The sequence below is a fragment of the Globicephala melas genome, chromosome 2, assembly GCF_963455315.2.
Source record: "Globicephala melas chromosome 2, mGloMel1.2, whole genome shotgun sequence".
Taxonomy (NCBI): domain Eukaryota; kingdom Metazoa; phylum Chordata; class Mammalia; order Artiodactyla; family Delphinidae; genus Globicephala; species Globicephala melas.
Window position 1 is genome coordinate 10018829 of NC_083315.2, and position 22349 is coordinate 10041177.

Below are 22349 nucleotides of genomic sequence, written 5' to 3' on the forward strand. Positions count from 1 at the left end.
ATGCTCCTATAAGTAACCGTATACGGATCTATGCTCCTATAGTAACCGTATACGGATCGATGCTCCTACAGTAACCGTATACGATTGATGCTCCTATAGTAACCGTATACAGATTGATGCTCCCATAATAACCGTATACGGATTGATGCTCCCATAGTAACCGTATACGGATCTATGCTCCTATAGTAACCGTATACGGATCGATGCTCCTATAGTAACCGTATACGGATCGATGCTCCTATAGTAACCGTATACGGATCGATGCTCCTATAGTAACCGTATACGGATCGATGCTCCTATAGTAACCGTATACGGATCGATGCTCCTATAGTAACCGTATACGATTGATGCTCCTATAGTAACTGTATACGGATTGATGCTCCTATAGTAACTGTATACGGATTGATGCTCCTATAGTAACCGTATATGGATCGATGCTCCTATAGTAACCGTACACGGATTGATGCTCCTATAGTAACTGTACACGGATTGATGCTCCTCACTGTATATTTCACTCAAAATTATTTTTAATCATAATTAAAAGATTTTTAAAAATATTATCAAATTGTCAAAATAAGTACCACAAATCCTCATATCACATTCAGGGTGTTGGCCAACTTCACTGATAGAAAAGAAGCAGACCGAGTGCAGCATGGGTGTTGAGGGAGGGACGGGGAGGACCCAGGAGTCCAGGAGGCTGCCTGCGGGAGCCAGAGAGGGAGGGTGGCCCGCTCACAGCCAGGAGATGCTGCAGGGATGTGCCACGTGTATCTACTCATTTGGGTACCAGCTTTCATGCTCACTTAGTAGGTGAGAAGTTTAAGGAACATTTGTGTGTGATCTCAAACAGTAGCCTAAAACTTGGCCAAGCATTTATAAAGGAAGATTTATTGCATACCAAGGGTTTCTTAAATGTACAGCTGTCTTAATGCTTAAGGAAAATGCCTGTAAAATTGCCTTTATCCCTTGGAGAGCTCACATAAGACAAATGCCACCACCATCACACACATATGGCGTGTGCAATAGGGAAGAGAGCTGGATATGAGACAAAAATTCACACTTTGCAAGCAAAACAATTTGAAGACATTTATAAGGGGTTTGTTTCGAATTACCCACATATTTTTTTACCAGATGACTGATTCTTTTTACTTTATGATGATAAAAAACGTTGCAAGGATAGATACTATGTAATTGAACGAATCTTTATTCTTTGTAATTGCCACAAATTATGTGTTGGAGCCCACATTCAAATCCTCAAAAGCTTTAAACTTTAGGATATGAACAGCTGGAGATAAAATTCATACACATCAGTTTCTGTGAGAAGCCAGAGCCATAATTGCAGTTATTGTTTCCATTTCGTGCTGTAAATAGCTTCCTGCTTATAAGATGACTTCTGACTTTTAATTTTAAACCCATGAGTGCATACATAAATTATATATGTATATACATGTATGCCTATATTTTAGCAAAACAAATATTAATAGCTCATTTTAAAAACACACTTTAGGGACTTCCCTGGTGGTGCAGTGGTTAAGAATCCGCCTGCCAATGCAGGGGACACGGGTTCAAGCCCTGGTCTGGGAAGATCCCACATGCTGCGGAGCAACTAAGCCCGTGCACCACAACTACTGAGCCTGTGCTCTAGAGCCCGCAAGCCACAACTACTGAGCCTGTGTGCCACAACTACTGAAGCCTGTGCACCTAGAGCTGGTGCTCTGCAACAAGAGAAGACACCACAATGAAAAGCCTGCATGCCACAACTAGAAAAATGCCCTCGCGCAGCAATGAAGACCCAATACAGCCAAAAAAAAAAAAAAAAAACCACAAAAACCCCCAAAAACTTTAGTTCAGTTAACAGTGAGAAAAATGTGCTGCACTAATGGATCAGAAAGCTTATCCTAGGTATAGATGGGCATATGAGGAAGTAGAGTGAATCTTCAGGATTCTAGAGCAGTGCTTTGTAGTATCATACATGTGTTCTGGGCCTAAAGAACAATGGCATTTATTCCAATTCAAACTCATGCCCAGGGGGACTAATCCATCGTTTGTGTTCATTGAGCTCCCTTTCATATGGAAGAAAACCAGAAAATAAGCAAAAACAAACCCAACAAAAGCAAAGTCTTGGCTACAAATTACCATGGAGATTCAGTGTGAGGGCTATTTCGAAAAGATGCCTCCCTTATTAGAAATGCGATGGCTTGTTTGCTGCTCTTTGAGCTGCTAATTAAAAGCTTTTTGAAAAATATGGAAGTAAACAATGTGCATAAAATAATGCTCTACAAATCAAATAGGGAAGGCTGAAATAGGAATCCTCTATTTGTGGAATTAATAAAGTTGACAGAAAAGTATACACTTTTCAGTTGCAACTTATTTAGCAGAGTTTGATTGAGTCTTGAATTTTAAAAGATTACAACCATATTCCTCATCACCTATTTGCAGGGGAGGGGACCTAGATTATTATCTAACTTTCAAACTACTGTTTTCAGACATAAATTGTTCCTTTAAATTTTATTAAAGTCAAATGGTTCTTCTAGTGCTGTAAAAGTATGGAAGCTTCCAATGTTATATTCAAATATTAGCTTCAAATGAAATATCAAACCAGACAATTTTCAGGAGCTATATATTATACACATTAGAAAAACAATACTACTCTAGACTTACTGTCTTAGACATTCTAAATATCTAGATAGTAAGGAGAAAAAAGATACAAGTTCTGGATGCTCTTGGTTGTGGGTTGAGATTACGAGGAATATAATTTATGTCCATAGAAATGTAGGTTTTGAGAAGAAAAGAGGCATAGCTGCCAGTGAGTTAAAAATAAGGTTCCCAGGGACTTCCCTGGTGGCCCAGTGGAAAAGACTCCACACTCCCAATGCAGGGGGCCCGCATTCGATCCCTGGTCAGGGAACTAGATCATGCATGCTGCAACTAAGAATTTGCATGCCACAACTAAGGAGCCTGCATGCCGCAACTAAGACTGCGTGCAACCAAATAAATAAATATTTTTTTTAAAAAAATGAGGTTCCCAGACTTAGGAATATGTTTCAAAAGGTATACAAATGGTTAGTTGGAGGCAACCATTCTGAGAAACAAAACTATCCACTCAACAAACTATGGATTAGGTCGCTGTCATAAAGTCTTTCACTAAACATGTTTTACTATAGTCTATTGATTATTGTTTTAATAGAAAGTAATAGGAAAATGATATTCAAAATACCTTCATAACCAACTTTACTGTACATCACATGCAAACAGAACTGGGGCAAAACAGGAAACGCCTTTAGCTAAACTTTATGTCCCAATGTTGTAGGACTGACGATAAAGATAATATTTGTTGATTAAAGCAGAACCAGAAGTGGTTTCATCTGTGTAGATGCTACCCAAGGCTTGTGTCTTGCTCAGATTGGATAGATCATTTGTATGTCCATGAAACTGAGAACATTACGTCTTCCTGATAAGCAATAACAGCTTTACTCAGTGAAGGAGCTCTTAGGTCAAACCTATGATTACATTTGACCAGAAGAAGTGTGACCATGATTTTAATTAATGATTTGGCTTAAGTAGCTGTTTCCTATGTATAGAAATTGGTGTAAATGTGCTCTCTTTACCTGTGGTAGCTAATACATACAGCTACATAAGCATTTCTCAGTTACAATTTTTGCTTTCACACGTAAGTGACAGAGTGAAAGAAAAAGAAACCCAAACAGGTGCACACACACGTTAAAACCAACAGAATCTCTGACTACTCCTGTGTCCACCAGGTCACAGATTCACTGACCTGATCACTCAGTTGCCAATGCTTGGTCCGTAAGATTATGAAGTAGGGATGCTTGGGTCGTTACCCTAGGAAGGCAATTGAAAGGACTGGGAGTGGCCTTAATTCCTCAAAGTGCTTTGCATAATCTTGGATCCTAGTTACATTTTTAATTTGTTGGGGCAATTTTGACTTGGTTTTGTCTTGAAAGGCTCTCAAGGGTATTTTTAAAGGAGCCATATCAGAGTAGTTTCATTTGCAGCAAGCCCAAAGACAAAACAATTAAGAGCATTAGGATGATGAATGAAATCCAAGGCTATCAATCAAAGTGAACTGTAAACTACAATTTTATAAAAAAGTGAAAAGCGAATAATTATTGAAAGATATGTACACGGGTTTAAAGGGTAGTTCCAATAAAATCAGGTTCTAACCTCAACCCCCCAAAGAGAAGAATAATAGAAGTCTGCTAACACAAGTTGTTAATTAATTAATCAGATGGGGAAATACACAAAGACACACCTGGTCCCATGAAGCAAGTAATCCTAATAGATCCCTATCAAAAAGTCCAAACCAAAAAATATTTACTTATTTCAATTTCTGGTTAGAATGGATTCTGTGAACACTGTGAGTCATTAAAGCAAGATGACGTTGATTAATAAATATTTATTGAGCATTTGCTATATGTCAGGCTCTGAAGATACAAAAAGAATTAATACACAATCCCACAATCCTTGACCTCAAGGAGTCTTCAGCCTAGTGAGAGAGAGCAAAAACGGAAACTAAATACTGTGATGTCAAATGTCAAATGTTTTTACTGGACCATAGGGGAGGGAGGAGTAAGAATAAGTCTCACTGATTTTTTGGATTTCAGAAATGAGAAATGAAATGTAACATAACATTTTGGGCTTGAGTAAGCTGGTGGACAGAGATGCCATTCTCTAAGAAAGAATATAAGTGGGAGGGAAAGATGATGGGTTCAATTCTGGATAAAGTTCTGGAAGCTGTCCTAATCAGGGGAGGTTTAGAGAGAGGCATGGGCTGGAGGTGAGGACTGAAGCATCCCTAGCATTTAGGGAGTAGTTGAAATACTGGAAATAGATTCTTTCCTAGTGAATATAAGAAGAGGTCAAAAATAGAACCCATTGGGAGCTAGCATTTAGGGCAGTAATTGGCTGCACATTGGAATAGACTGGGAACCTTTGAAAAATAGTGATAGCTAGGTCTCATTCGACGATATCTGACTTAATGGGTGTGGGATAGGATCTGAGCACTGGGATTTTACCCAAGTGATTCACATATGTAGCCAGGGTTAAGAACCATGGATTTATGGGCTGGTGCAGGAAGAGTAAAGGAGGAACCCATCAGAGAGCAAGAGAAACAGAAAGCGTGTTAGGGATGACAAAAGAGGGATTTTCCAGAAACAGGAATCTGTCAACAGGGTTGACAATAGTAATGTGGAGACTAAAATGTTTCTGATACTAATGAGTGATGAGATTAAGAAGGGCCCTTCCAGTAGCCAGATACTACGGACTCAATGCACCCAGGCGGGGAAGAAATCAATACATTACAGTGAAGGTTGAATATGTTTTCAAGGAGCCTGGCTATGAAGGGAAGGGGGAGGGCCATGGCTGCAGACATAGCAGGCTGGAGAAGGGCTCTGTTTTTAAAGACTTTAAAGGATTTCATCATATAACTAGGCCAAAGGATGGCGCTACTGGAGAGGAGTGGAGAAGGGGTAAAGGGAGAGGGTGAGAGAATGAGTATGTGATGAACAAGAATCTGGGGTAGATGAGAGCTGTGCAAACACAGATAAAATCTTAAATTTATGTCCCTTTTTTGACCTAAGAAATGTCACAATCCAAACATTTTTTGTGCAACCACTGTTTGCAAGATGTGATCTCAAAGTAAATTTGCAATAAGGCTAAATATTTTGAAGCAAAAGAGGCTCATGTACCTCTAATTTATCTCAAATTTAAACAAAAACCTCAGTTTTAATCAGTAAACACAAAACAATTTAATATTATTTAAAGGAGAAATAGCACACTAAATGATATAAAATACTACTATTTCTTTTAGACTTGATTAACTAAATAATTTTAACACTAACGTTTTGCCAAATGCAATGCAAGTGAGTTTCTGACTTTTGAAGCTGAATCATTATTACACATTGTACTGTGACAAAATTACCGTTTCATGGCATTTACATCAAATCCATTATCTTGCATTCTGCTGCCTAGCAACTGGAATTCTGAAGTTTAATGCATTTTAGATGGATATTTACATTTCAAACAGAATTTCAGCTATGCAGTCTACAGAAAGAGAAAGAGCTAGACACATCTGCTTACTTAAATTTCCAAAGGAAACTTCTTTGTTTGCAAGGACTCAGACGTGCTAAGTTTTGGAGAAGAGTCCAGTGATTTTTGGTGGAGTACACTCAGCATCACGTATCAAGACACACTACATTCATACCAGCTTTGGGGCTTGTTTTTGTTTTTATAATGAGCATGGAGAAAAGGAAATCTTTTTTTGGTCTTTATTAAATGTTTCAGGCTTTAAATCTATGACTTAGATCCTGCTTCATAGTACAATTCTCCACAGAACACACACACTGCATGCATCTATACTATATATAACAAAGCACCTCAACTTACCTGTTCCCAGGCGAACACATGTTGATTGAAATAAAACTGAATTTGTTCATTTGCAATGTTAATGCACAGCTGCTCAAAGGAATTTTTTTTGAAATTTTCAAAGCCAAATATATCCAGAATGCCAATGCTTAGCTCATCATCATTCCCACTGGAAGATTGAAGAGGCATTATTTTGAGTTCTTATTTATTTTCTTAGGAGGTAATTCAAAGCAAGGTATCTCAGCGTCACTTTTGTGATTTAGCTAAGAAACTACTACCAGGAAATAGAGTGAAAATTTTTTCTTTTTTTTTTTTAATTTTTTTAACATCTTTATTGGAGTATAATTGCTTTACAATGGTGTGTTAGTTTCTGCTGTATAACAAAGTGAATCACCTATATATATACATATATCTCCATATTTCCTCCCTCTTGCGTCTCCCTCCCACCCTCCCTATCCCACCCCTCTAGGTGGTCACAAAGCACCGAGCTGATCTCCCTATGCTATGTGGCTGCTTCCCACTAGCTATCTATTTTACATTTGGTAGTGTATATATGTCCATGCGAAAATTTTCTTAATTGAAAAAGTTTCCCTCCACAGAACATTAACTAGGTAGCATTCATTTTAATATGTAGACAGTATAATATTTTCCTTGTACTACAGAAACTACTCCTAGAGTCATGAATCACAGGGAAAACCTAGCCAGCGCTCAGAATATAGTATGAATATGTTCAGTAAAAACCATACCAGAAAAGCAAAAATTCAGTGAAAGAGTATTTAGTCTCTCATTTTAGGACAATTAAAACATTCTGCTAAAGATATTTTACTTATTTTAAAGAACTGTTATTTGGTTTTTAATTATCCACTCATAATTTTTAATATGGGATGAACAGTAACCTGGAGAAAGATATAAATATATATTAATTTATATCATAATGAAATAATTTAGAATACAATTCAATACTGTTCCACAATTCAATATTCCAGATGCAACTTTGCCCTGCTCCTCCACAATGGTTACCTCTGTTCACTAATTTTGAGGGAGAGAGACTTAAGAACGTTATTCCTCGACGTTCTTGACTCTCCTGGATAGTCTGAATGCTACTATGGTGTGGTGTGTATTTTAGTGGAAAAATAACAGTGACCTACACCCCTGAAATGTATATGAAATGGTCTTTTATGCTTAGTAAGCAAGTGTGAAAGAGGTGATCTTAAGGTAGGAATCCACCATATTTTTCACATACCAATTTCTAAAGATTATATAATTTATAGGAGAACAAAGCTTTGGATGTAAATGTAAGGATATATCTCGGCACAATCCCTGGTGTACAGAGAGCACTCAGTGGTGGCTGCGATTTCAGATAAGGCACTAGACAGGCTGGAGACTTAAGTTGCATTTTGCATCTGTTATGGTCAGATAACACTACTGTTCACATCTTGCTCTATCACTTATTAGCTATCTACAGCATTTCTTAACCAAATTTCATTGAAGATCATATGTACCCCTGCTGGGTTATAATGAGAGTTAAACTATGAAAAGAAAGTTTTCCTTTGCCTTGAAAATTTAATTCAATCCCTGAAAACAAAGACAAAGAACTGCTGAATAGACATTCTCTGCAAGTAAAAAATGGTATATGCTTCACAGTACACCTTCTAATTAAAAGAACATATAAATTGACAGTAAGAAGTCACATTAAAAAATCACTTTCTATTATGTTTATTCATGTTGCTACAGTTTCTGTGTCCCAGCAGTTTTAAAGTTTTATAGCTACCTGATGCAATGAAGTGGCACCATTAGGAAATAAAGCAGAGCTTAAACTAGAAACACAAGTTTAATAATTAAATGACACCAATTAGAAACATTTTCAAAGGGACTCACAGACAAATCAGTAAATTAGAAAACAGATTTACATCACCTGACGTTTGGGGAACAAGTTCTATAAAGTTTTTTACCTGGGGGATGCGTTGTGCTTCAATAAGCTGTTAATGCAATTGACTATCCAACTAAACAGGCGTCCATATAAAGTTTTCGCTGTCGCATCCCTGACGTCAGTAGCTTTCTCTACAGTATTGGGTCGTATGATGGTTTCTCCTCTAGTGACCACGCAGTGGGAGGTGAGAGCTTCTTGTAGCTCATCTGCTTGAATGCAAAGCAAAGAAGCAGCTAAAAATAAATAAACATGTGTTGTTAGAAGATATGATGACAATGATGTCGTTTCCCAGAGAATGAAAATGTCTTAATTCACCTTCTTCAAATGACATGAAATAAACATGTGAAGGTTTTATAATATAAAAAGAATATCCTATTCAATAGGAGCCCTGTGTTTCTTCTAGATCATCTTTCTCCGTTGATCTCGACTGGTCAGCTATAGGCTCTTGTATAATACAGCACAACCCAAACTGAGCTGGCTGACAGAGTGACCTTCCACACAAACCAGTGGTTGTTTCGGTGATGCCAAACACAATTTCACTGAATTATGTTAAAATATTTAAAAACATAATGAACAGTTCTGCTATCATTTGGATGCCATTATTATAGACACATTTTCAAAACATGGAAATTAATTGTAAAGTTACCTAGACTTCAGGGATATACCCAAACAAATGCATTTTAAGTAACTTCTGCAAGATGGAAACAAACGAGCATAAAACGTCTTGACATTCATATACTTTTTAATCATACTACTATTTTTCAGTTATATATGTTAATGACTAAAGTTTGTTAAAACTTATTGCCCGAACAAATATTTAATATTTAATTAAATATCACAGGTAATTTTAACTCAGTGAACAAAACTCATTGTTGCATATAATAAACATCCTTAACCCAAACTACTACAGGACAGATAGGCTGACTTCTCAAATCAGTCGTTCTCCTTTTAAAATATTTTGAACATTTTAAATTTAGTTTTAGCACTTGGGACAAGATATTTCTTGGTTATGTTGCTAAAATTGTTGAACCTTATTTAAACAAAATATTTTTTCACAATGTAGAAGTAATATAAGCTTAATACACAAATCCTACCTTCAGAGAAAACATTCTGCGTTTCTTTCCTTCTAGGCATGTTTATTACCGCTATTCTGCACATACATTTTACCTTAATAGCTTAAGCATTTCCCATTTTGTTGAATACTGTTTGTTGATATAATTTTAATTTGCTGCATAATATTCTGACATATATAATAACATATCAATTTTTAAATTGTTGCATATTTAGGTTGCTTCCATATATTCACAATTGTAAAGAATGCTAGGATGAATATTTTGGGCATGAATCTGTGCTTCTGTCTTGTATTATTTTCTTAGCATAAACTGCCTAAATTCAGCAATTGGTTGAGTATATAAACACTTCTAAGCCTTTTGACATATTCTATTTAGCTGCTCTTCAAAAACTCTGAACCAACTGTACTCCTACCAGCCAAATGAAAGGTTAATAATTTCAACACAATTTCATGGACACCAGGGATTATTATTTTTAAAAAGAATGCTTTCTTCTTTCACTTTGACTCCTAGCAAAGCTGAATACTTTCTTCTTTGCATATTTTTATTAGTGATTTGTGGTTCTTACTTTGTAAACTGCCACATTTTCATTTTCTTATTTTGTAAACTGCCTATTTTTCATTGATATATTCATCTCTTCCTAATCAATTTATAAGATTTTAAAGAGAATAATGTTTTGATATATATATTGCAAGTATTTTCCCTCATTTTTCATTTGCATTGCAATTTAATTTATTTTCCTTTTTTTGGTATGAAAGCTTTAATTTTTATGTTGTCAAATATCCACTTAAAAAATTATTTCTGCTCTTGGTTTTCTGCACATAAAGTCCTTCAAGTCTTTTCTCATCTCAGGATTATATAAATGCATTTTGTCCTGTACATTTATGTATGTATGTATTTATTTACTTATTTGCATTTAAATTGATATAGACATCTGGAATACACTTTGGTATATGGCATATGAGAAGGATTCAAACTCTCCCTCCTCCAAATGGTCGGCCAGTTGCTTGTCCCTACAACACTGATTCCCTAGTGATTTGTAATGCCTTTCTGGTAATTCTACTTCGCTCTGTTTCTGAATAATGTCTCCTATTGACGGGTATGTCTATTTCTATTCCCCCATTATTCATTAATTTGACATATATTTATTTATTGAACATCTACTACATGCCAGGTGTTTTACCTGGGGATATACTGCTAAGTAGAACCCCTTTTAAGACAAAGTTCTCATCTTGATGGTCTTTATCCAGAGGGAATGAGAAGTTAATCAAGAAGAACAAGTGGGAAGATAGAGGGGGAGAAGGAGAGGGACAAGGATGGGAGAGTAAGGCTGAGAGACACCACGGATACATGTGTTAAGTGGTTCCTGAATGAACTGTGGAGGACAACCTGGAAAAGTTCAAGAATTAACGTGCAGTGAACAACTGGGTGGTCACTTAGTGCAGGTGAGAGGTGATGTGTCTTAGATGAGAATAATGATGATGGAGAGAAAGACAAGAGGTCATATTTGGGAGAGAGTTTTGGGATAGAATGGACAAAACTGGTGCCTGATTGAAACCATGCACCTGTAAAATCATCTGGAAACATGGCCCTGGTTTGGAGATAATTCCTTGTAACTTTAATTACAAATCACTTTAATGTAAATTAGTAAAATTTCTATTTTCCATGAGTGCTTTAATTAGTTTTAACTATATTCATATTAATATTAACCTTCTGTGACCCATATGACTGTCTCCTGCTATACGGAAATGGGTTTCCAATCATCAAAATTATTTTTCAGTTCGGTAGTTTCTAAGTGTACTCATATTTACGACATAGCTCTATTGCAACTCATTCTGTTGGTTGTTGATAACTCTTGTAATTATGATCAGATGGTGAGGTTTGAATCTTATCATTGGTGTTTTCTGGCAATTCCTTCCACTTCTGATAACCTAATATCATATGTGCCAATTAAGTTTTCCTTATATATGAAAAGCCAGAACAGGTTTCCAGGTACCTGCCAATCATTACATGCCAACCTCAGATGCTTGTTCTGCTGTATTACCAAGCTGGTGGGATGGAGATGATGGGGATTTGGGGACAGATCCAAACCAGGGTGGCCCTCTGAAATTATCCTAAATTATCATTCTGTTCCTGAGTAAGTATAAATCAGAAAAAAATATATAAACAAAATTTTATAACATTATTTCCTAGGTTATGAATGAAACTTTAACAAATCTGGAATTGTGGAGGCATATGACAACACTAAAAATAAAAATTAGGGTATATTCTAAATTAAAAAACTTTGCCACTGGACGGTATCAGTGAGAAACCTTAAATTATTAAAATAATTCCTCGAACTCTGCCAGTAAGAGAAAAGCTGATTTGAAGCAAATACCGTGATGTACTTTTCTTGCATAGAAAATGAGTCCGAAATTAATCAACCCAAGATGAATGCGTGTAAAAAATCCATCCAGTACGAAAATAAATATTCAGGTCTTTATTACTCATAAAATGATACTGATGCCAAATTGTTATCACAATAACAACTTTAACTCTTTTTCAGATCAGTTTGCTAAATTTTAATTACGCTTTCTGTGTTTTTACATTGAAATGTAAATAGCTCCTAAAATAATCATGAAAGCCTAGCCTTTAGAAATGTTTTCTACAGTAATTACTTAATTTGTAGCCATGAAGATCTGTTTTAAATAGTGGACTTTGAAAACTTCATTTGACACAACTTGAATCTGAGTATTCATTTTTAGGATTCCAAAAAAGTACAACTGCTTGAAGTTATCCCTATGTGACACTTTCAGTATGTCGTCAGACTTTTTTTAGGAGTTGAGTTTTGAATGCAAGATAATAAAACTCACAGTTCTCCAGAGCTGCATGATTAGAAATGTGGCTCTTGTCAATCTGGTGTTCGGTTGCCACAGAAGAAAATTCAATGTTTCCAACGTTCAGGATTGCAGCCAGTATACTGTATACACTTCCAAGTTGCTGAAACACAGCACAGAAATGTTAGCATCATTCTCCCCTTGAGTACAGCAAGGCAGTGCCTGTGGCTGCCGACAGACTGGGGAAGAATCTTTAGGATCCAGCATAACAAGGTTATCCCACAGACTATGATGTCAAACTAAGAGAAGTCAACTGGCTTCCCTGGTCCTCTCATTCTCTTCAAATCATCGATGTTGGCTGAATTATGGCATTCAAGAATTGTAACTTCTTATGTATGTTGAATGAAGACAACTAGGTATCAAATCATCATTTTTAAATTATTATCAAATGACTAACTAAAAGGGAATTTTATGCCCCTCCCATGCTGACTAAAACCAATTTTTAAAAATAAAGTGTTTCATAGAAATTCAACACTGTGTGATGCTTTAAATACTTTAAAATTCACTTCACAAATATTATTTGATCACAACTGAAGCCATAACTGATAATCCAAAGAAAATGTACTAGCTTGTGATTTTAGACTGCTATAAGAAATGTAAGCAAAATTAAAGCAGGAAAAAAAAAAGGCATTCTCATCTTAGACAAAAGACTTGTGACTTTGTGCAAAGGGAAACAAATAAAATTCCTGTCACGAAGCGATAAAAACTGCCTTTAAATGAGTTGACTCATAAAACTACTAATCATTTATCTTAAAACTATGGCAGGAAAACGGCTTAGGAAATCATGGGTTTTGAAAAGTTTTAAGAGTTTTCCAATTTGTGTTATTTGTAGAGAATATCTGATTTTGATTTGCCTGTCACTTTGCCTGGCCTGTGCTGAATCACAAATGTACAAGTAAATTGTAAACCCCGAAATATTGAAAGGGAAACCTACACCATGGGTACTGTTGGCACCAACCGGAGAAAGACAAGGGGGGAGAGACAGAATGAGAGAGAAAGAGAGAGAGAGAGAGAGACACTCTCTGTATTGGAGAGTCACCAAAATTGTGCAGCCGTAAAATGTGTAGGCAGCAAGCTGTGATTAAAGGATGTGAAAATCAAGCCATTTAACTTGATTGTGCAAGTTGCCTCTTTCCAAAGTGAAACTGAAGCAGCTATGGACAAAAGACATATCCAAGGCTTCTCTGGTGGCACAGTGGTTGAGAGTCCGCCTGCCGATGCAGGGGACACGGGTTCGTGCCCCAGTGCGGGAAGATCCCACATGCCGCAGAGCAGCTGGGCCCGTGAGCCATGGCCGCTGAGCCTGCGCGTCTGGAGCCTGTGCTCCGCAGCGGGAGAGGCCACAACAGTGAGAGGCCCGCGTACCGCAAAAAAAAAAAAAAAAAAAAAAAATCCAAACAAGCCAGTGAGATGACATTAAAAAAAATCACTAGTGGGATAAAAAGGAAGTAAACACCTACTCAGTTTAATTCCACTGTCTCCAAAGCGGGACAGTCTGCCCTGTTAACAGTCTGAGGCTTTGCTTTTAGGGGGGAGACCAGCACATTCTAGGAGAGTCACCTTGAACTGGACTAAAAGTCTTCACAAGATATTTAGCAGTGATTGTGCTTCAGCTCCAGAAACAGATATTATGTTTTCCTTTAACCTAAGCTATATGTTTGGATGTTCAGTAAACACTGAATATGTTTAAATTTGGAACATCCAGTTTTACATAAATGAAATATGTTTGTCACTAGATGCTAACTGCTAGACTGGTTTCATTTTAATGTGACTAAACATTGCTCTACCAAGGCAATGGAAAGCAGTTGAGGCAAATATAAGTGAAACATTGCCTCTAACGACTGGGACTTGGAAGTAATAAACAAACCAATTAAAAATGGTTCCCTACTTCTAAGACAGCAACCTCTGGGGGAAGGAACTGGTAAGAAGATAAGCTCTTCTGATGATGTGAAGCAGGGAAAAGTACTACAAAGGGGCCCAGCCCGGGTCGGCAGCAGGACCTGCTTGCTTGGCGTGAAACATGCTTCCCGTTTGGAGGGTGCTCTGAGATCCAATGAGCCTCTCCTGTTTTCCCCCAACCAGGCAACCAATAGAGCCAGACTGCAGTCCAAAGGGGCATCTACCGGTAGCAACATTCAGCCTAGGACCAAGGATTGGAGACAGGAGTGGATGCTGTGTTTTTCTTTATTCACTGCATCCCTTTCTGCTTTAAGAGCCAGGATACCCGCTAGTGCTTAAATCAACTTGTCTCCATAGGTACAAGCTGTGGGTGATGGCAGGGTTGGAGGGAGGTTAGGGGAGAGGGAAAGTGATGCAACAGAAGGGGAGGAGGCTGATGTGAATTTGAATTTTGGCAAACGGAAGTGAGGAAGATGCGCCCACAGCCCGGAAGGGCTCGGGGTGGGGTAGAGCCAAGTTTAATGAGCATCATGCCAGCCCACGGGAGCCGCAAATATCCTATTTTTACTCCTGATGCAGCTAAGCTGGCTTTTATGTTGTGCTCAAACATTCAGGGGGGAGCAAGATCTTGGTCCTTTGAGCCAGAATGAGAGCAAAAGACCCATGTGGTCACCAACGATGCGTTGGAACCTCAGAATCAGAGCATATGAACGGGACCAAGTCTGGAACAGGGTGGCATGTGGAATCACCCGGAGTGTCTCCCATGGCTTGTCTGAAATCTCTGGGTGGCAGTCATATGTCACTTGGAATATGGCTGAAACTCATGCCATCCGAGTCAGGGACTTCCTCTTCCAGAGCTGAACCAATTACATACACACGGCACTAGTAATAACCATATCTATTTTATTAGGAAATGTGTTAGGGTCATCTCTGACTCCAAACGGTAGAGTTCGGATTGGTGTTGTTCCCAAAATGTAGTCAGGTGAGGTTGACAGCAGTTTTCAGTGTCACATGATGTCCACCACCCCAGACATCATGGCTAAAAAAAGGGCACATACCACTCCACTCTTCGCATGAGATATCCACAGTAAGTTCTATAAGCTTCGTACTCTCTCAATTGTTCAACTCCTATTCTGTCCTCATCATTTTTCTCCCAACTCTCCAGCAAAGGCTTTTACTGATCAAGCGAATTGTCCTGTCCTCATTCGTCAATCCCGTCACCCTGTCAACCTGTGCTGCTGCTGCTGCTTCTTGTTCTCCCCCTCCCCCTCCTCCTTATTCTTCTTCTTTTTCTTCTGTGAGAGCGCAGTAGGGGAATAAGATTTATATACTGGCCCTTTAAGAACCATGCATGTGTCTCACCTGCAGAAAGTTCTTCATAGCAATGTATTACAGCTAAGAGCAAAGTCTGCAAGCTTCCCTAAAAACCTTCAGAAATCTTAACAAACGATGGATTTTTTTTTTCCATTTTACAGCCTAAAGCTATTTAATGCATCAACAGAGAGAAGGTCCCAATCATCTCCTTTCTGCCTAGAGACCACAGAACCACTGAGTTTCCTGATTTGAGCTGCAGCCAGCCAAAGTTCCAGCCAGGGTCCAAGAATCTACGGAAAGAATGCATCACTCAGAAAAAAAGATGATCAAGCTGGAGTCTCTACTTCTAAATCAAAAAGTTACTCAACTTTAGCTCAAGACTTCCTGTGAGTAGAGTATCTGCCTAAGGATGCATTCAACCCTGGCTTGCCCATGAGTCTACAGTAATGCTTCTCTCTCTGGTCCATAAAATTCTCCATCTCTGGCAAAAACTGGGAAGTCATGGTAATAATTCTTCTCTGGTCCCCAGAGTAGTTATTTTGCTTCAATTGGTCCTGAAAGCAGCCCGCCAGGTCCCCTATGGCTCCTACAGCTCTCACCCACCCCTCCCCACAACCAGTTCATCTAGAAACTTGGTAGCAAAGCTTATTCAGAACTCAAGGAGGTCTCTAAATTCTGGGGCTGTAAAGGCAGCCAGGTAGGAAGTCTCCCCATCAAATCTGAATTCCTCCTGGCTATGGAGAAAGCCCACACCAGAAAAATTAACTCCAGAAGTTGAAATGTTTCCTGATGGACATAGATTACCCTGGTTTACTTAAACCTCTCCTGAAGGCCCTAATTTCAAGGCAAAAAAAAAGTCATTCATCTGTCCTGCTTCTCCAACCTCACCCAGCTGGCAGAGATCACACCTCACTCCCTAAGGTCAAAGGTCAAGGTCTTAAGACTACTTCTCCTCAGGCCTGCAGCAAGGATACCCAAGGTAAAGTCAAAGGCTTTCAAAGAGAAGTCAAGACTGGGAGACCACCCGTCGTCAGAGCTGTCAACAGCAGAGGCTCCGTATTTGGAGAAAACGCACTTAGCAGCAAACTTTTCTCTATTCTGAGAACAGGTACAGCTTTAGAAATATTAACTTCTGGTGAGCAAATGCGTCAAATGGACAAAAGGTTATCGCTGACAGCCTTGCATTTTCGAAGGGAGGCAACAGTGCCTGAAAAACACGCTGCAAAATGAGATTCAATAACCTCACGGCACATAATTTGGATGCTTCTTGTCAAGGGTCACTTCTATCAGCATGTCTGCACTTTACATCCTGCTGATAAGATTTTCCAAACTTTTGGAGAAGAATCAGGTATTATTTTTAGCTCGGGCTCTTAGTAGAGGTTTGATAACCCAAGAAATTTCAGTAAACTTCATAAGCAGACACACTAACAGTTTCAAGTTGCAGGAGTGTCATTTATGAAAACGAAATTAAAATCCAACAAATTGCACATTACTTTCCTGCAAGAGTTCATCTAGAAGCCTGATTCATGTTCCGAGTGAAGTGTTCTTTTTATCGTGGGATTGAATCAACACAGCAAACAGTAAACTACTAAGAGCAGAGTCTGAAAGCTTCTCTAAAAACCTTCAGGAATCCCTAGTAAACAAGATACTTTGTTATAAAACTTAAAAGAACAACCTAGGACAAAGAAAGAAATCTTTATTACTCAGGGATAAATTTATAGCCTTAAATACCTTCATTATTAAATAAGGAAAAGGAAGAAACAGAGGAACCAAGTATTCTCCTTAAGAAAAAGAACAACACAAGAAACCAAATTAATACGTTAATAAAAATATTTTTTAAGTGAAATCAATAATACAGATAATGTGCCTTCAAAGGATGCCATCAATAAAGTAAAAAGACAACAAAAGAGAAAATTTTTGCAAATCATACGACACTTGTATCTACAATACAAAGAATTCTTACAACTCAATAATAAAAAGACAACCTAATTAAAAAATTGGCAAAGAATCTTTCTAGCAGAGATTTCAGTAATTTAAAAATTATCCACTCTCAGATGTTTCTTCAAAGAAGATATGTAAATGATAAATTACCTGAAAAGATAAGTACGTGAAAAGAAGTTCAGCATCATAAGCCTTTAGGGAAATGCAAACCAAAACCACAGTGACACACCACGTCACACCCACTAGAATGGCTATAAACAGATAATAATAAGTGCTGGGGAAGATGGAGAGAAGTCAGAACCCTTATACACTGCCGGTTGGAATGTAAAATAGTGCGGCTGCTTTGGAACACAGTCTGGTAGTTCCTCAAAAGGTTAAACACTGTGCTACTCTATGACCTGGCTCTTCCACCCTTGGTATACCCTAAAGAGAAGTGAAAACTCATGTCACACAAAAACTCAGACACGGATGAGCACAGCAGCATTACTGATAATGACCGAAAAGTGGCAACAACCCAAACGCCCATCACGTGATGCCTGGACAAATAACATGAGGTATATCCATACAATGGAATATGATTCCTCGATAAAAAGAAATGAAGTACTGACACATGCTACAACACGGATGGACCCTGAAAACATTATGTCAGATGAGAGAAGCCGGTCACGAAAGGTGACATATTGTCTCACTCAATTCATGAGAAATGTCCAGAATAAACGGATGTACAGTGACAGAAGCAGAGGTGGGATGGGAATGAGGAGGAACTGTTAATCACTGCTAATTTAGAACATGAAAATATTCTCAAAGTGATTAGGGGGAAGGATGCACACCTCAGTGACTGTAAGAAAAGTCATTAAAATGTACACTTTTTTTTTGCGGTACGCGGGCCTCTCACTGTTGTGGCCTCTCCCGTTGCGGAGCACAGGCTCCGGATGCGCAGGCTCAGCGGCCATGGCTCACGGGCCCAGCCGCTCCGCGGCATGTGGGATCTTCCCGGACCGGGGCACGAACCCACGTCCCCTGCATTGGCAGGCGGACTCTCAACCACTGCGTCACCAGGGAAGCCCCAAAATGTACACTTTTAAATGGCTGATTTGTACAGTATGTGAATTATATCTTAATAAAGTTGTTAGAAAAAGAAAACTGCACTAAAAAGGAATGTGTGACATGATCACATTTCTACATTTACATAAAATTTTATATATATGTGGGAGATGCAAATATAAGTAAAATAAAAGATTAAGAACAAAACGAAATTCAGTTGTATCTCAAGGACATGGTTCCTCATGTATAAAGTAAAAATTATAATTCTAGTTATTTCATAAGGTCATTTCAGTATTTAAAAATTATCCATGTAAAGCACTTAGCACAATATCTGGCATATGGACCACTCAATAAATGCTAACTCTCACCATCAGCGAGGACAAAAAGACACTTCCTAAAGAGGTTCAAATGTCTTCCATACCCACCTCCATTGTAAAACCGATGACTTTGAAACACTGCTCAATTAATTCATATTGGGACTTATAGAAACTATTATTCATCATGTCCTGTACTGTTCTGATGTGGTCATTTTGCAGGTATCTGGAAAAAAAAAAAAGAAAGGACAGGTGAAAATCTGAAATTAAGTGAAATGAGTGATTAAGTGAAAAGTAGAAGCATTATTTACGAAAGTTCAAGCTGCTGGGTTACCTGGGAGGCTTATTTTCCGGCAATTTGTAATGGGCTAGTTTCTTCTTTTCAGCTAAACCAGCATAGATGTAGTAAAAAATATGAAAATTTTTTTCTCCACTGAAAAAAACAAGCCATTTTCAGGAAGGTGGTTAGTAAGAACATTTATTCATCGCTAAAGCTTCTTGGCAATATAATTACCAGAACGCCTGTAAGCGCCACCAAGCACTTCCCAGAACACTGGGTTCTGACCCTCTGTGGTTGCGACCCGTCGCTATTTTCGACCACCACTGTCAGAGGACTGCACACTCTGCTAAGCACTTGTCTGAGTCACGCAGCGGATATCTGCGTGTCCGCCAGGCATTTTTCTAGACACGGGGGATACAGCTGGAGCAAGCAGTCAAAACACCCTGACTTCTCATCGTTAACATGCCAGCAGGAGCCAACAAAAAAAGAAACAAATAACAACTAGAGCATGCCAGGCCGTGGCGGGTGCTGCAATAGCTCATTTACCTGCCATGACCCTCTCATTTCACGTACAAGGGAACTGAAGCTTAGAGGGGACACTAATCTCACCCTCAGATCACAGACTGGATGGCCAAACTGGATTCAACCAGGGCTGTTTGACTCCAAAGCCCACGTCTTTAACCACCTGGGTACACTGTCCTTCTGGGGCTCAGTCTTCTCACTTGCAGAGAAACCTGTTCCTTACGAATCTCAAGTTCCATGACTCTGTGGTTCTACATGTAAACAGCCTTTCCAAGACACTGGAAGAGTACAGTTAAGGAGTGTGGGTCACCACAAAGTGAGTCCCTGTTTCAGGAAGTTCCACAACATAACTACGGATACTAGGACCCCAGGGACCCTTGCTTCTCCTTCCCTTGTCTTCCTTTTGCTCTGGAGCGATCTGAGATGGACCACACTTCCTCTCCAAGATCAGGAAGTTCTCTCCTGGCTTACAGTTTCAGTCTCCCTCTTCCTTCTTCCACCTTAGAGAAGATGGTGCCCTTCCAAAAAATAGGGACCAAGGTAAGAAAATGGGTTTTGGACAATGAGTACAGGTATACCTCGTTTTACTGCACTTGGCTTTACTGTGCTTCACAGATGCTGCAACTTTTACAAATTGAAAGTTTGTGGGAAGGCTGTATCAAGCAAGTCTATTGGTACCATTTTCCCAACAGCAATGACTCACTTTGCGTCTCTGTGGTAATTTTCACAATATTTCAGGCTTTTTCATTATTATGACAGTTGTTACGGTGATCTGTGATCAGTGATCTTGATGTTACTGTTGTGACCAGTTTGGGGAGCCAGGAACCTCAGGCTCTACAGACAATCTTATATAGACAGTGAGCTTAATCCGTACATGTGTGCGTTCTGACTGCTCTACCGGCTGGCTGTTTCCCCATCTCTCTCCCTCTTCTCTTCCCTGAGACATGACAATGTTGAAATTAGGCCAGTTAACAACCCTACAATGGCCTCTAAGTGTTCAAGTGAAAGGAAGAGTTGCACGTCTCTCACTTTAAATCAAAATCTACACATGATTAAGCTTAGTGAGGAGGGCATGTCAAAAGCTGAGATAGGCTGAAAGCTGGGCCTCTTGCAACAGTCAGTCAGCCAAGTTGTGAATGCAAAAGAAAAGTCCTTGAAGGAAATTAAAAGTGCTACTCCAGTGAATGGTAAGAAAGCAAAACAGGCTGACTGGCGTTATGAAGAAAGTTTTAGTGATCTGGACAGAAGATCAAACCAGCCACAATATTCCCCTAAGCCAAAGCCTAATCCAGAGCAAGGCCCTAACTCTCTTCAATCCTGTGAAGACTGAGAGCGGAGAGGAAGCTGCAGGAGTCTGAAGCTGGGAGAGGCTGGTTCACGAGGTCTAAGGAAAGAGGCCGTCTCCATAGCACAGCAATGCGAGGTGAAGCGGGAAGTGCTGACGCGGAAGCGGCAGCAAGTTATCCGGAGGATCTAACTAAGACCATCCGTGAAGGTGGCTACACTAAACAACAGATTGTCAGTGTAGACGAAATAGCCTGTATTAGAAGAGGCCATCTAGGACTTTCATAGCTAGAGAAGAGAAGTCAGTGCCTAGCTTCAAAGGACAGGCTGACTCTCCTGTTAGAGGTGAATGCAGCTGGTGACTTTAAGCTAAAGCCAATGTTCGTTTACCATTCTGCAAATCCTAGGGCCATTAAGGATTATGCTAAAATTACTCTGCCCTCTAAAGCAGTGGTCCCCAGCCTTTCTGACACCAGGCACCGGTTTCACGGAAGACAATTCTTCCAGTGGCAGACGAAGCCTCGCTCGCTCGCCCACTGCTCACCTCCTGCTGTGCGGCCCGGTTCCTAACAGGACTGGTACCGGTCCACGGTCCGGGGCTTGGGGACCCCTGCTCTAAATGGAACAACGAAGCCTGAATGACAGCACATCTGTTTACAACATGGTTTCCTGAATAATTTAAGCCCACTGTTGAGACCTACTGCTCAGAAAAAAGGTTTCTTCCAAAATATTATAGTTCCTGGACAATGCACCTAGTCACCCAAGACCTCTGGTGGACAACAAGGTTAATGTTGTTTTCATGCCTGCTAACACAGCATCCACTCTGCAGCCCACGGATCAAGAAGTAGTTCTGACTTTCAAGTCTTATTAGTTAGGAAGTATATGTTGTAAGGCGATAGCTGCCACAGATGGTGATTCCTTTGATGAATCTGGGTAAAGTCAATTGAAAACTTTATGGAAAGGATACACCATTCTAGGTTCCATTAAGAACATTCATGATTCATGGGAAGAGGTCAAAATATCAGCATTAGCAGGAGTCTGGAAGAAGCTGATTCCAAGCCTCATGGATGACTTTGAGGGGCTCAAGCCTTTAGGGGGGGAAGTAACTGCAGATGTGGTAGAAACAGCAAGAAAACTAGAATTAGAAGTGGAACCTGAAGATGTGACTGAACAGCTACACTCTCATGGTAAAACCTGAACAGCTGAAGAGTTGCATCTTACGGATGAGCAAAGAAAGTGGTTTCTTAATATGGAATCTACTCCTGGTGAAGATGCTGAGAAGACTGTTGAAATGACAACAAAAAACTTAGAATATGACATAAACTTAGTGGACGGAGCAGCAGCAGGGTTGGAGAAGACTGACTCCAATGTTGAAAGAAGTTCCACTGTGGGTAAAATGCTACCAAACACCATCGCAGGTCACAGAGGAATTGTTCATGAAAGGAAGAGTCAATTGATGAGGGAAACCTCATTGCCTTTTAAGAAGTGGTC

General features: G+C 39.2%; 1 protein-coding gene across 2 annotated transcripts in view; it reads right to left on the reverse strand.

Annotated features, from left to right (window-relative positions):
* The window catches only part of MYO3A (myosin IIIA), a 171449-nt gene that overhangs the window by 64752 nt on the left and 84348 nt on the right, over positions 1-22349 (reverse strand). The window contains exons 14-18 of one of the 2 annotated variants that reach the window (XM_030837214.2): positions 19107-19205; positions 18884-18998; positions 12237-12363; positions 8337-8547; positions 6406-6553 (exon numbers count right to left, since the gene is read on the reverse strand). In XM_030837214.2, coding sequence (XP_030693074.2) covers positions 6406-6553; positions 8337-8547; positions 12237-12363; positions 18884-18998; positions 19107-19205 — 700 coding nt within the window. The remainder of the gene's footprint in view (positions 1-6405; positions 6554-8336; positions 8548-12236; positions 12364-18883; positions 18999-19106; positions 19206-22349) is intronic. The other variant, XM_060293677.1, reaches the window with a different exon arrangement.